Source organism: Rhipicephalus microplus, chromosome 1, assembly GCF_043290135.1.
Source record: "Rhipicephalus microplus isolate Deutch F79 chromosome 1, USDA_Rmic, whole genome shotgun sequence".
Taxonomy (NCBI): Eukaryota; Metazoa; Arthropoda; class Arachnida; order Ixodida; family Ixodidae; genus Rhipicephalus; species Rhipicephalus microplus.
Window position 1 is genome coordinate 83,540,341 of NC_134700.1, and position 13,042 is coordinate 83,553,382.

The window sequence follows — 13,042 nt, forward strand, 5'->3', positions numbered from 1 at the left end:
CTACCTTGTGTTCGTTCTTTTGGTCCGGTGGAACTGAGTTGGTTTCTCGTGTGGCGCTAGGACAGCAGCGTTCGGAGGTTTTACTTTCCCTTCTGTATCAATACGCTGCCAGCTATTGGCTTTGCGCTTCCTGTGGAAAGGAATCCCCTGCATGAGGAATCTCCTCCACAAGGAAAGGAATCCCCTGCACGAACTCTGGCATATTATTTTCTAGGCACTCACCTCTATTTAATGCCTAATGTGCACCTTAATCATGGACCGCAATCAGTAATACTTCCTGTGTTTTATGCAACATCTGTCGCATTTTTTCGTCATATCCAGTCGACGTGCCCGGAGGTAGATGTGTTAGACAATCCTATCGTTGACACAACAGCCGCTTTGTTGCTCCCGTTAGTTCCTCCGGCACGCCACACCCGCTCTAGTCGTGTGTCTTGGAGCACGCTGACGGCATCCCTGGCCACCTCCGGGACTTCATGTGGCGGCTGGGGGGGGGGGGGGGGGGCGTTCTTCCTACCCTAGACCGCCTCGAAAGGTGGAGAATCGTCCAGTCATCAACATGTCCGAACTACTCCCTACGGGAAACAAACCAGCGTGTTTTAAGACAATGCGTCGTTGCTCGTGTTTTCTGGAGGGCTGTGCATGCAGGATTTCGTGGCCTCGGAGTAAACTGGTTTGTTTCTTCTGGACGTTGTTCTCGAGGCCGCTTCGCCTACCTTCTCATTGTTGCTGGTGCCTACTGTCTTTGGCGCAATCACTGTGAGGCTGTTGCAGCAGGTCGTAGCCACCATGCTCTCTTCCCGATTTTGGAGCTACTGTACATAGAAACACTATCTGTTTTGTCCGAGGAACTCTTCTTTCTGGGTGAGGAGGAATTCCTTCGACACTGGTCCTTCCCTTTTCTGTTCGTCTGCGAGAGACGTGTAAAGCTTGTTTTCATGCCTGCCTGGTTTTGGTAGGTTAATCTTTGTTTAGTACTCGCAAAAATACATTGTAAATACTATGTAAATACCTAACATATAGATATTTACATTTCATTTGTGTGTTCTTTGTTTACCATGTATTGTGCATATGTAGACATATATTTTTGTAACAATTCTTGTGTATTTGTGTGTGTTGTGTTCCGTGTACATATGTATACTTTTCTTTTCGTAACAACGTTTGGTGTGTCTATGAATGTTGTGTTCTGGCGCTATGTTCTGTTGGATTGTAGTTGATGTTCACTGTCCGTGAGAATAAATTTCACTAAAGGAGTTGTCATAAATTGTGATTTCGATGGCGAATAAACAGAAAACAAAGAACTTTTTATCTGATAAATTTGGCTTCAATGCAAGTGAATGCTGCCTCACAATGATTACCAATAATGCTAACAAGTGACGCATCGGGCTTTCACTCTCTTGCCAAGAACAGTTAAATACATGTACAATTTGGTTATTGAAAAACGCTTTGATTTATGTACAAATATTACAAACGTGTAGCTAGGACAGCTCTCTTCTTCGGAACCACACAGGAAGTCCACCTTTGGCCTTCAGCACAATCTCGAAGGTCATCTCAACCTCTTCGAGGGGACGTGTAGACTCGACGGTAAACTTGGTTAGGATTTTGGCCAGCACAACTTTCACCTCCATCATGACAAACTTCTGACCTGTGAGTGGCAAGAAATAATTAAGGTACTATAGCAACACATTTACCTTGTCCAATACTGAAAAGAATCGATCAATGTATAAACAAAAGAAATAAACGTGCCAACTTGTTCAAAGTAGGGAACGTTCAAAATTAGAAAATAATTTTTTGGGGGGACCAGATATTGAAATATGAAGTGAATTATATAAGGAGAGCATGAAACAACGCATCTCTCTTGGTAATCAGCCAAATTGAGAACGTCAGCATTTTCATTGCATTTTATCTGAGTTCGCGATATCGATATCACGACGCCAGCCATTCGCATAGAAGGTAACATCACCCGTGCTGACCTTCGAAGAGCTCCACCGAGCGAAAATATGGCAAGAAATAACAAAACCAAATTAAGTTAATACCGACTAGAGTCATTACTAAAAACTACCACTATGCGTTGTATTCTTGCAGCTGGTTAATGCGCCCGCCAAAAGTAGTTGCCGTCTCCGTACGGTATCGCCTAGATGAGACGTGAGAGCGATAATTTGCATCGATTTCATCTTCAAAGATTTTTTAAAATGCGAATGCTTTTCTTAGTGGGGCTATGTCGGGCGTCCGTCGGGATCCATCCACCACTCCCTTCCATAGCAACAGCTGCAGGTGCGCGCATCCCTAGCAAACGGAGCCCCCACCTCCTTGACTTAAACATGACTTGCCACCTCCTCAATGCAGTGCGTTTGTGTTGATGAGACGTGGACATTATGGCCGTCAGGTACAATGACAGATACAGTGGTTCACGGCTCTTTTTCGCGCCATTCGCTTTCTTTTCTCCCTGCGCCCCATTTTCTCGTCCTCGCGCGCATCACTCTCGACCATTCGCGAACTGGGCGCCTCTCAAGAACATCCGGAAATGTGTGCTCGAGACACCGCTATGAACCGCCAATACCAAGCTGAGAACGCTGTTTTTATTGCGATAGCAATTACATCTGTATTTTGCCGCTGGCTTATATTTATACGCATCTATATATATGAAAACGCAAGAAAGAAAAAAATCAGGAAAAGACTCCGGCGCGCGGAATACAACTTGGTACCACTGAAACGCGAGTGCGAGGCGTTAATCACCGGGCCACGTAGCAGCACGTGCTTCAACATTCAAGTGGCAAGCTATTTATATCTACCTCTTACCGCTGGTGACTGGAATCTCGGGGAGGAACTATCGTGTTTAAGCATTACCAAAAAGATGGTGCTGTGATCGCGCGTCACCACATTGTCATGACACGGTCCCAGGTGCTCTTATCTACCACGCGTACTTTGCTTTGCAGAGAGGAGGGGGTGGACGTAAAGCCCCTGGACGCCCACTCGCACGCCCTTATTCCACGGTGGAGAGAATGATACGTCTTCGTTGGCCTTCAACTTTCCCCGGTAATATTCTGTTGTAGTCACAGGGCGCACAAAGGTCACTGCAATCGTTGCACCGTCTCCGTTTGTGAAAAAAGCACGTTTTGCAGACACAGCAAAGTACTAACTGAGACGCTTATTCGCGTTCATCTGTACCTATGAGTATGTTAGGTGTGTTGTTCGTGCGTGAGAAACATGGGAGACGTTTCGATCTGTTTGCCATTCGTGATGTTCCAACGTGTTTCTATCGTGTTTATTGCTTCGCTTTTGAGGCATAGCTGTGAGTTTTTGTTCATTTCATAATATTTTTACCGTGAACGCCATGGCTGCTAGAGCTAGAAACGCATACCGCGTTTATTGACTATACTTTGAGACAAAGGCTTTCTTCAACCATGAACTCCATTATTGTTTTCCAGTAGTATTTATTTGGATGTGTAAGTGTACACAAAGCCTTCTCTGTATAAAACTGTATTGATTCTTTTATGCAGCAAAGATTCAGTTCGCTGCTTCCGAAGTGTGAATATTTGGAGTGCATAAATACCTATGTCTAATGTTTCTATGTAACTAGGATTATTATTACCAATTTTTAAAAAAACTACAGTTCTGTATGCCGCCTGTAAGAAAGTACTTAGCTTTCATTGTATTCTGTAACTCATGCCCTCCTGCTTTGGTATCGTAAGAGACTGGCAGTATTGTAAATAAATAAATAAATAAATTGAAACGGAAAAACGCCACGTGCGGCGAACGGCACTATTGGCTGCACGGTGTACGAAAAAATGGCATCATATCCACGGAGTGAATGATGGAGAGTGGGGCGAAGCATCCGTCCGTCCATTCGTTCTTGCTTCCGTCCATCCATGCGTGCGTCTGTGTGGCCGCCCGTGCGTCCATCCACCCGTCCGTGCGTGCGTCTGTTCGTGCGTCCGTCCCTGCGTTCGTCTATGCATCCGCTCCTGCGTCCGTCCATGCGTCCATCCGTCCGTGCAGGCATCCGTGCGTCCGTCCATGCATCTGTCTGTGTGTCCATTCGTCCACCTATTCAACACTCCAAGTACCACAATCTCACATCTTTTCATCATTTATTCCTCATATAGAAGCACCGCCATCCAGCGGGCATTCCAAGGACAGAACGAGAGGAGGCACACGCACACTTTCTTACGGCTTGCGCTTCGTGTCTACTTCCCACCTTCAACCACCTCGAGTTCATGGTATACACTAGTTCACTGTATTCATGGCACTGCGGCCCAACGCTCACTAAGCCTTTCTAAAACCAAGGAGGTTGTGCCCAGCGAGTATAACGTAGCAACCCTTTCTTGTCAGATAGTGCTCAATGTACATGCCAATGGCTGCTAAGGGGGAATGAGAGACACGAGAATTCGGCTTTTAGTTAACGCGCACGCTGCGAATTTTTTATTGTTCAAAAACGCACACAAGAAATCTCTCACTGGCACAACTTGGAGGTCAATATGTAAGACTGGTTACACACTACTACTACGACTACGAGGGACGAACGGGTGCCGATATAAGGAGCTTCGCCCCTAAAAAAAACATCATTCTTCTAACGCTGGGTTCGCACGTTAGAAACGCCGTTATAGACGTTACACAACGCATTCGCATTTCCTCACGATTCTATTCGAAGAGGTAGAGGTATTTGTTTTGCAGACCACTTGGCGATGTTACAGATGACGAGTGCCTCGAAAGATATACACACCCCCGCGTAATTGAATAGAAAATAAAATACCTTCAAGCAAGTACTTAATATCCTCAGACATTTGTTAAACCCGCACAGGAACAAGTTGGCAGAAAGGCACAATATTGTTACGTGAGTAACGAGACAAAGTATTGCGAATATATTCGAAAAATATATTTGCAAGAGCGGTTGCAGCACTGGCCAGTCTGGCTCCGAGCTCGAGCAGCCAGCGAGCCTCCTCTTCTTCGTCGGGCGCACACGCGCATTCGCACTATGGTTTGTGGCAGCCTACAGGTAGCATATAACCCCCGTCGGCAAAGGCGCCGTCTCGGCGCATCTAGATGTCAAGATCATTGGGCGAGTGGTACTGCTTCAGGCGTGCGACGTGTACGATGTCGCTGGCCCTAGGGGTGGATGAAGACGGCGAGGCAGCAGGAGTGATTTCATAAGTGACGGGAGTCACCTCACGAAGCACTCTGTAGGGCCCTGTGTACCGAGAGAGCAGCTTGTCAGACAGGCCAACGTGCCTGGTCGGAGACCACAGCAGAACCAACGAACCGGGCGAAAAGTGCACATCGCGGTGTCGTTGGTCGTACCGACGCCGTTGGTTTGCTTGGGAGGTCAGAAGGCGAGCACGAGCGGTTTCGCGTGCGTGGGCGGCCCGGCTGATGGCGTCCAGAGCATATTGTGAAGTTGGAGCTGCTGGTAACGGAATCGTCGTATCGAGGGGTAATGTGGGTTCGCGGCCGAACAGCAAGAAAAAAGGGGAGTAACCAGCCGTGTCGTGGCGCGAAGAATTGTAGGCAAATGTCACGTATGGTAAAGCGATGTCCCAGTCAGAGTGATCTGAGGAAACGTACTTTGCAAGCATGTCAGTTAGGGTTCGGTTCAGGCGTTCTGTGAGGCCATTTGTTTGCGGATGGTACGACGTAGTGAGCTTGTGGCGTGTTGCACAAGAGCGTAGAATGTCCGCTATGACTTTCGATAGAAATGTGCGGCCTCGGTCCGTGAGCAGCTGGCGTGGAGCACCATGTTGCAAGATCACGTCGTGTAGAAGAAAATCGGCGACGTCAGTGGCGCAACTTGTTGGAAGGGCGCGTGTGATTGCGTAGCGTGTGGCGTAGTCTGTGGCCACAGCTATCCACCTGTTGCCAGCAGAAGACAGAGGAAAAGGGCCGAGTAAGTCCAAGCCGACGCGAAAGAAAGGTTCAGTAGAAATATCGAGTGGTTGAAGGCGCCCAGCCGGAAGCGTCGATGGTGTTTTGCGGCGCTGACATTCCTCACACGCCGCGACGTATCTTCTGACGGACCGTGCCAGACCTGGCCAATAGAAGCGACGGCGAATCCGGTCGTATGTGCGGGACACACCCAGGTGACCGGCAGTAGGAACGTCATGAAGTTCGTGGAGTACAGCCAAGCGGAGGTGTTTGGGTATGGCAAGCAGCAGAGATGGGCCGTCTGGATGGAAGTTATGCCGGTATAATGTGCCATTCTGGAGTACGAACGAGCGATAGGATCGGTTCGATGGGGAGGAGTCGAGGCGCTCAATGATAGCTCGTAGGGCTGCATCACGGCGTTGCTCGTCGGCTATGTGGTTCAGTTGAGAAACGGAGCACACGCAGGCGTCGTTGTCAGGTATGGTGGCCGATGGGTCAACTGGATAGCGAGAAAGGCAATCGGCGTCCTGGTGCAGGCGTCCAGACTTGTATATCACAGAAAAGGTGTATTCTTGCAGTCGCAGAGCCCAGCGACCAAGTCGACCTGTAGGATCTCTTAAGGATGAAAGCCAGCAGAGCGCGTGGTGGTCGGTGACGACGGAAAAGTGAGTGCCATATAAATATGGACGGAATTTTGAGACCGCCCAGACAAGAGCAAGGCATTCTCGCTCTGTGATCGAATAGTTACGCTCTGCAGGTGTAAGGAGGCGGCTAGCATACGCGATAACGCGGTCGTGTCCCTGTTGGCATTGGGCGAGAACGGCTCCGATACCGTGACCACTGGCATCAGTTCGGACCTCAGTTCGGGCAGATGGGTCAAAGTGGGCGAGGATAGGGGGCGTCGTCAAAAGTGTTATGAGGTGAGAGAAGGCGGCAGCTTGCGTGGACCCCCACGAAAATGGAACGCCTTTCTTCAAAAGATCGGTAAGTGGTTGGGCGATTGCCGCAAAATCTTTCACGAACCGCCTAAAGTAGGAGCAAAGTCCCACAAAGCTCCGGACATCTTTGGCGGATTGGGGTACTGGGAAATTCGTGACGGCACGAATTTTCTCAGGGTCCGGTCTCACACCAGAAGCATCGACAAGGTGGCCCAGCACGGTAATCTGTCGGCGGCCGAAGTGACACTTGGAGGAGTTCAACTGGAGGCCAGCTTTGCGGAAGACGTCGAGAATGGCCGACAGACGCTCAAGGTGGGTCTCAAACGTAGGTGCAAATACGAGGACGTCGTCTAGGTAACACAGGCATGTTGACCATTTGAACCCGTGTAGCAGAGAGTCCATCATACGTTCGAACGTGGCGGGGGCATTGCATAGGCCGAAGGGCATAACCTTGAATTGGTATAGGCCATCTGGAGTGATGAAGGCGGTCTTTTCTTGGTCTTTCTCGTCTACGGCAATCTGCCAATAACCAGAACGAAGGTCGATGGATGAAAAGTAGCGTGCGCCGTGGAGACAATCGAGGGCGTCATCAATACGTGGTAAAGGATACACGTCCTTTTTGGTGATTCGATTTAGATGCCGGTAATCGATGCAAAAACGCCATGTGTTGTCCTTCTTTTTAACCAGGACGACGGGTGACGCCCATGGGCTTGATGAGGGCTCAATAATGCCTTTAGTTAACATCTTATTCACTTCAGCTTGAATAATCTGGCGCTCCGGCGCGGACACGCGATACGGTCGACGGTGAATGGGAGCAGCATCACCGGTGTTGATGCGGTGCTTTACAAGAGAAGTTTGGCCGAGTGGGCGGTCGTCAAGGTCGAAGATGTCACGGTAGGAAGCTAGAAGGCGTGCGAGAGCGGCTGATTGCGCTGGGGGAAGGTCAGGGTCGATCATGGGACGTATTGACATGTCGAGGCATGTGGCATCGAGTGGGCGACAAGGAAAATTGGGGCATGCGTCGGCTGCGAAAGTGGTGACGTGATCATCGGCTAAGGACCGCAACGTGGCAATTAGGATGCCTTCAGGGAGGACTTGCTTTGTGAAGCCGAAATTTATGACGGGTAGACGGGTCCGGTTGGAGGCTACAGTTACGATGCAGTGAGGGACGGTGACGTCACGTGCCAGTAGGACATCAGGAATCGGCGTGACGATGTAGTTCCCATCCAATACGGGTGAGGTCGTGGCGAATTCGGTGAATGTGAGGGCTTTAGGCGGTAAGCGGAGGAAGTCTGTGGCAGAAAGGCCGTGTTGAGGTTCAGGGTGAATATCCGGCTGAAGGGGAAGGTCTAAGCAAAGAGTACCAGCGGAACAGTCGATCAGAGCAGAATGGGTCGACAGGAAGTCCATCCCTAAGATGAGGTCATGAGGACAGTTCTGGAGCACCGTGAATAGAACAGGGATGTAACGGTCGGCGATGCGTATGCGAGCCGTACACATGCCAATGACAGGAACAGTGCCGCCATCGGCCACACGTACAGCTTCGGTAGCAGGGGGCGTGAGTACTTTTCTTAAGCGGCGACAAAGATGAACGCTGATTATGGACACATGAGCGCCAGTATCGACTAGTGCCGACAGAGAAATACCGTCCACGTGTACATCGACAAGATTTTTGTTCGTATGAAGCGTCAATGGAGGGTTTGGTTCAGACAGGGATGATGCAGCACTACCTCCAGGGGCTGCACTGTCTAGTTTTCCGTCGGGTACGATGAAAAGTTAGGCAGCGAGTGATGGCGGCGTGGCTGGGGCGACGGGGAACGACGGCGTTGAGGGGACGGAGAACGAGCAGGAAGGCGGCTGTTAGACGTGTCGAAAGCAGGGGCGGTACGGCTGGACGAATACCGGCGAAGATCTTCATATGGGCTATAAGGTGCGAAAAACTGGCTCCTATGTGGCGGCGTCCAGGAGGCACGGCAGTAGCGGGAGACATGTCCTACGCGGTGGCACCGGAAGCAGATCGGTTTGTCGTCAGGAGTTCGCCATTCCGCCGGGTTGCGAGATCGTGGAGCAACAAATGGGTCACGTCGAGGTGCATTAATGGGAATTGGTCTGGAGGAGGGGCAAGAGATGGGGCAAGCATCAGGGAACCCGCGGTTGGCGAATTCTTGTCGTACGACCGCCTGAATAACGGAGATCGCGGGGGTTGTCGGTATCGTATGTTCGAAAGAAGTGGGCTGAAGCGGCGCTGGACTTGCTGCTTCAAGTTCCCGTCGAACGATACGCGTTACACTCTGCTCAAAGGGCGGTGTGACGGTAGAATCGGAGCAGGTGGACGTAGCCGCCGTGTTTGGCAACCGAGAAAAAGGAGGGCGCACCCGACGGCTTTTTGCTGTTTCGAAACGGCGGCATTCTTGAATTACACGGTCGATGGTCGAGACGTTAGTGTACACCAGCAAATTGAAGGCGTCGTCCGCGATCCCCTTCAAAACGTGTCCAACCTTTTCAGCCTCAGACATCGCCTCGTCCACTTTTCGGCAAAGAGCGAGAACTTCTTGGATGTATGACACATACGATTCAGTTGGCGACTGGACACGGGTAGCCAGCTCCTGTCGTGCAGCTGCGTGGCGACCGGTCGGGTCCCCAAAGATGTCACGTAGCTTCTCCTTGAACGTGTCCCAGCTGGTGAGTTCGGACTCATTTGTCTCGTACCAGACACGCGGGGTTCCGTCCAAGTAGAAGAGAACATTAGCGAGCATCATGGTAGGGTCCCAACGGTGAGTTTGACTGACCCGTTCATAAAGGCGAAGCCATTTGTCGACGTCGAGGCCAGGTTGCGCAGAAAATGTCCCGGGATCACGTGGTGTTTGGACGGCGACAAAGGTTGTCGGAGAAGCCGCAGATGATGAAGCGGACGCGTTGTCACTGGAAGCCATGGCGGGAAGCTGGAGGATGCGGCCACTGCGGAGCTGCGTGGTGAGGACGGGGATCGTTCCACCTCCACCAAATATGTTACGTGAGTAACGAGACAAAGTATTGCGAATATATTCGAAAAATATATTTGCAAGAGCGGTTGCAGCACTGGCCAGTCTGGCTCCGAGCTCGAGCAGCCAGCGAGCCTCCTCTTCTTCGTCGGGCGCACACGCGCATTCGCACTATGGTTTGTGGCAGCCTACAGGTAGCAATATTATAGGTTAATACAAATGTAGGAACGTTCACAGCGGGATTTACTCAATGAAATAAAAAAACATACATCTCTAAAGCGCTTCCCGTTACACACCCTGATTATACAGGAATGACAAATGATGATTTAGACAACGAGATTGGTAGGGCAGAAGTGAGGACCGCCTTGCAAAAACTCAATACTAAATCAGCCCCTGTACTAGATGGCATAACTAACAAAACACTATGCAATTTGGATGATGAATCCATAACTAAGTTAATTGAAATTATTAACAAATCATGGAAGGCTGGGCAGATTCCGCAACAATGGAACACGGAAAAAATCGTGTTATTACCCAAACCAGGCAAGCGACTGCAGATTGCGAACTTGAGACCCATATCTCTCAAATTTTGCGTGGGCAAACTCATGGAGCACGTAATTCTGGAGAGGATAACTACTTATCTTGAGGACCGAGATGCGCTCCCACTCTTAATGATAGGATTCAGGAGGAACCTCTCAACGCAAGACGCAATGCTACAGTTAAAACACCAGATATCAGATAATCCGTGAACAGCGACAGAGGCCACTCTATAGGGTTAGACCTCAAGAAGGCCTTTGATAACGTAACACATGCAACGGTCCTAAAAAAGGGTAAACGATCTAATGATGATGATTGATTTGTGGGGTTTAACGTCCCAAAACCACGATATGATTATGAGAGACGCCGTAGTGGAGGGCCCTGGAAATTTTGACCACCTGGGGTTCTTTAACGTGCACCCAAATCTGAGCACACGGGCCTACAACACTTCCGCCTCCATCGGAAATGCAGCCGCCGCAGCCGGGATCCGAACCCGCGCCCTGCGGGTCAGCAGCCGAGTACCTTAGCCACTAGACCACCGCGGCGGGGTGGTAAACGATCTAGGGCTGGGACAATGGAAGTACAATTACGTGCATAATTTCTTGATGGGAAGGAAGGCAAAGGTCGTGATAGGGGGCCCATGGTTTCGGAGGAAATTGAGCTGGGCAGTGGAGGTACGCCGCAAGGCTTGGTATTATCGACTATGTTATTCAGTCTGGCCGTAATTGGACTGCCGACCAAGCTCCAAGCAATCGAAGGACTCAATGATACAGTATATGCAGACGACATCACCCTATGAGTGAGAAATGGGAGTGATGGGCATGTAGAGGAAACGCTTTAAACCGCAGTCAAAACGGTCGAGCGGTATCTGGAAGGTACTGGGCTAGCCTGTTCTGCGGAAAAATTGGAGCTGTTGCTCTGCAGGCCTACTCGTAGAGGTCACAAACCAGGCAACTGCCTGCAAGATCTCGCTCATAGAGAAGAAAGACAGTTAAGATCAGCCGATGAAAAAAAAACACCATACCCATAGTCGACAGGATCAAGGTACTGGGTCTGCTCATCGAAGCCAAGGACAACAACGGAGAAACCCCCAGACGACTGAATGCAACTATAACCCAAATAATGATACTCATAAAAAGGATACCAACTAAGCACAGTGACATGAGGGAGGAAAACACGATGAGATTGATAGAGGCTTTCGTGATAAGCAGAATAGAATGCGTAGCGCCGTACTTCACATGGCAAGTCGGGAAAAGATCAAGTTAGACTGCCTCATTCGAAAAATATTCAAACTAGCTATAGGGCTACCGATATGCACAAACTGCTACAACTAGGCCTACACAGTACAATAGAGGAGCTCATTGTGTGCAGCGTACGGCACAATATGATCGTCTTTATATAAGACATGAGCAGAAAGACATATCCTAGAGCGACTAGGAATGACGTATCACACAGCACGGCGTCAAGGTGGACATCTTAAGAGAGACCAGGAAAACAATGATGATAGCCGTCTTGCCAAAAAAAAAAACATGCACCCGGAAAACAACAAGGCCAGACGAGAGACTAGAGCAAAGCAAATACAAAAAAGTTCAGTAATGACACGGACGCAGTTTTCATATACGCTGCTCGATACAAGCGCAGACGGGGGTTTACCACAGCCGTAATCGGTAGCAACAAACTCTGTACAACATGTGCGATGATACGCACCACAATTACCGAGACTAAGGAAGAGGTATACCCATACGCTCGCAGTAGCTCAGACAAACGCAACCTTGATAGACAGTGACTCTCAAACGGCAGTGAGAAACTTTGCCGATGGCTGCATTCTTCCGGAGGCACTACGTATTATACTTGGAGGGTGTCAATGATTGATTTGATATGTGGGGTTTAACGTCCCAAAACCACCATTTTGATTATGAGAGACGCCGTAGTGGAGGGCTCCGGAAATTTCGACCACCTGGGGTTCTTTAACGTGCACCCAAATTGGAGGGTGTCAAACAAGCCACATAATACATTCATTATGTATTAACGCCATTATTACAAGCCATAACGCCATTAAACAAGCCATTGATACATTCATTCATTATATGGGCACCTGCTCACGCCCTCGCGGGGGACGGCAACGACGGGGCTGTAAATGACGCAGCTTGAGGGCTCACCGACCGAGCTGCCCTCTCAAGTCACGCCCCAACATCCTCCGGTAGTAACGGTGCGGCAGATCATTGGGAGTGGGAAGACAGAATGACCAGATACAATGAATGACATTACAAAACATTAAAGATTACAGAGGGGCATACTCCCGCCACCTCCCCCAAAATTAACAAAAAGTCAGTCTGTCGAATGGCGGCAGTTACAAACTAAAAACGTATCCGAATCATGCTCTCTCACACATTACATATCCCGATATATACAAAACGGGCATGTGCAAGTGTTGTGACTCCCGAGCCACTTTGGAGCATATGTTATTGGAATGCTGAAAGATTAGTATCCATAACGAGTATGCAGCCTCTGGTGACAGCCTTCACGCCCGCTGGGAAGCCGCAATGCTCAGCCCCGTCTTCGAAGATCAGATGTGGGCCGTCCAGCAGGCCGAGGAAGCGGCCTGTACTTAAGGACTCCTGGTCGTAACCTAGGTGGAGCAATTGGCCCACCTCACCAACTCACCGAATTCTGAACAAAGCTCTGTGCCCCTCCCCCTCAAGCAAGTGCTTAATTCTTAGTTGTACATCA

At 49.6% G+C, this 13,042-nt stretch overlaps 1 protein-coding gene across 1 annotated transcript in view; it reads right to left on the bottom strand.

The window, feature by feature from the left end:
- Nucleotides 1-1,423: 1,423 nt before the first annotated feature.
- Nucleotides 1,424-13,042, bottom strand: part of LOC119177950 (cytochrome P450 4V2) — a 65,188-nt gene continuing 53,569 nt past the window's right edge. The window contains exon 11 of the mRNA XM_075883301.1: nt 1,424-1,642. Coding sequence (XP_075739416.1) covers nt 1,476-1,642 — 167 coding nt within the window. The 3' untranslated portion in view covers nt 1,424-1,475. The remainder of the gene's footprint in view (nt 1,643-13,042) is intronic.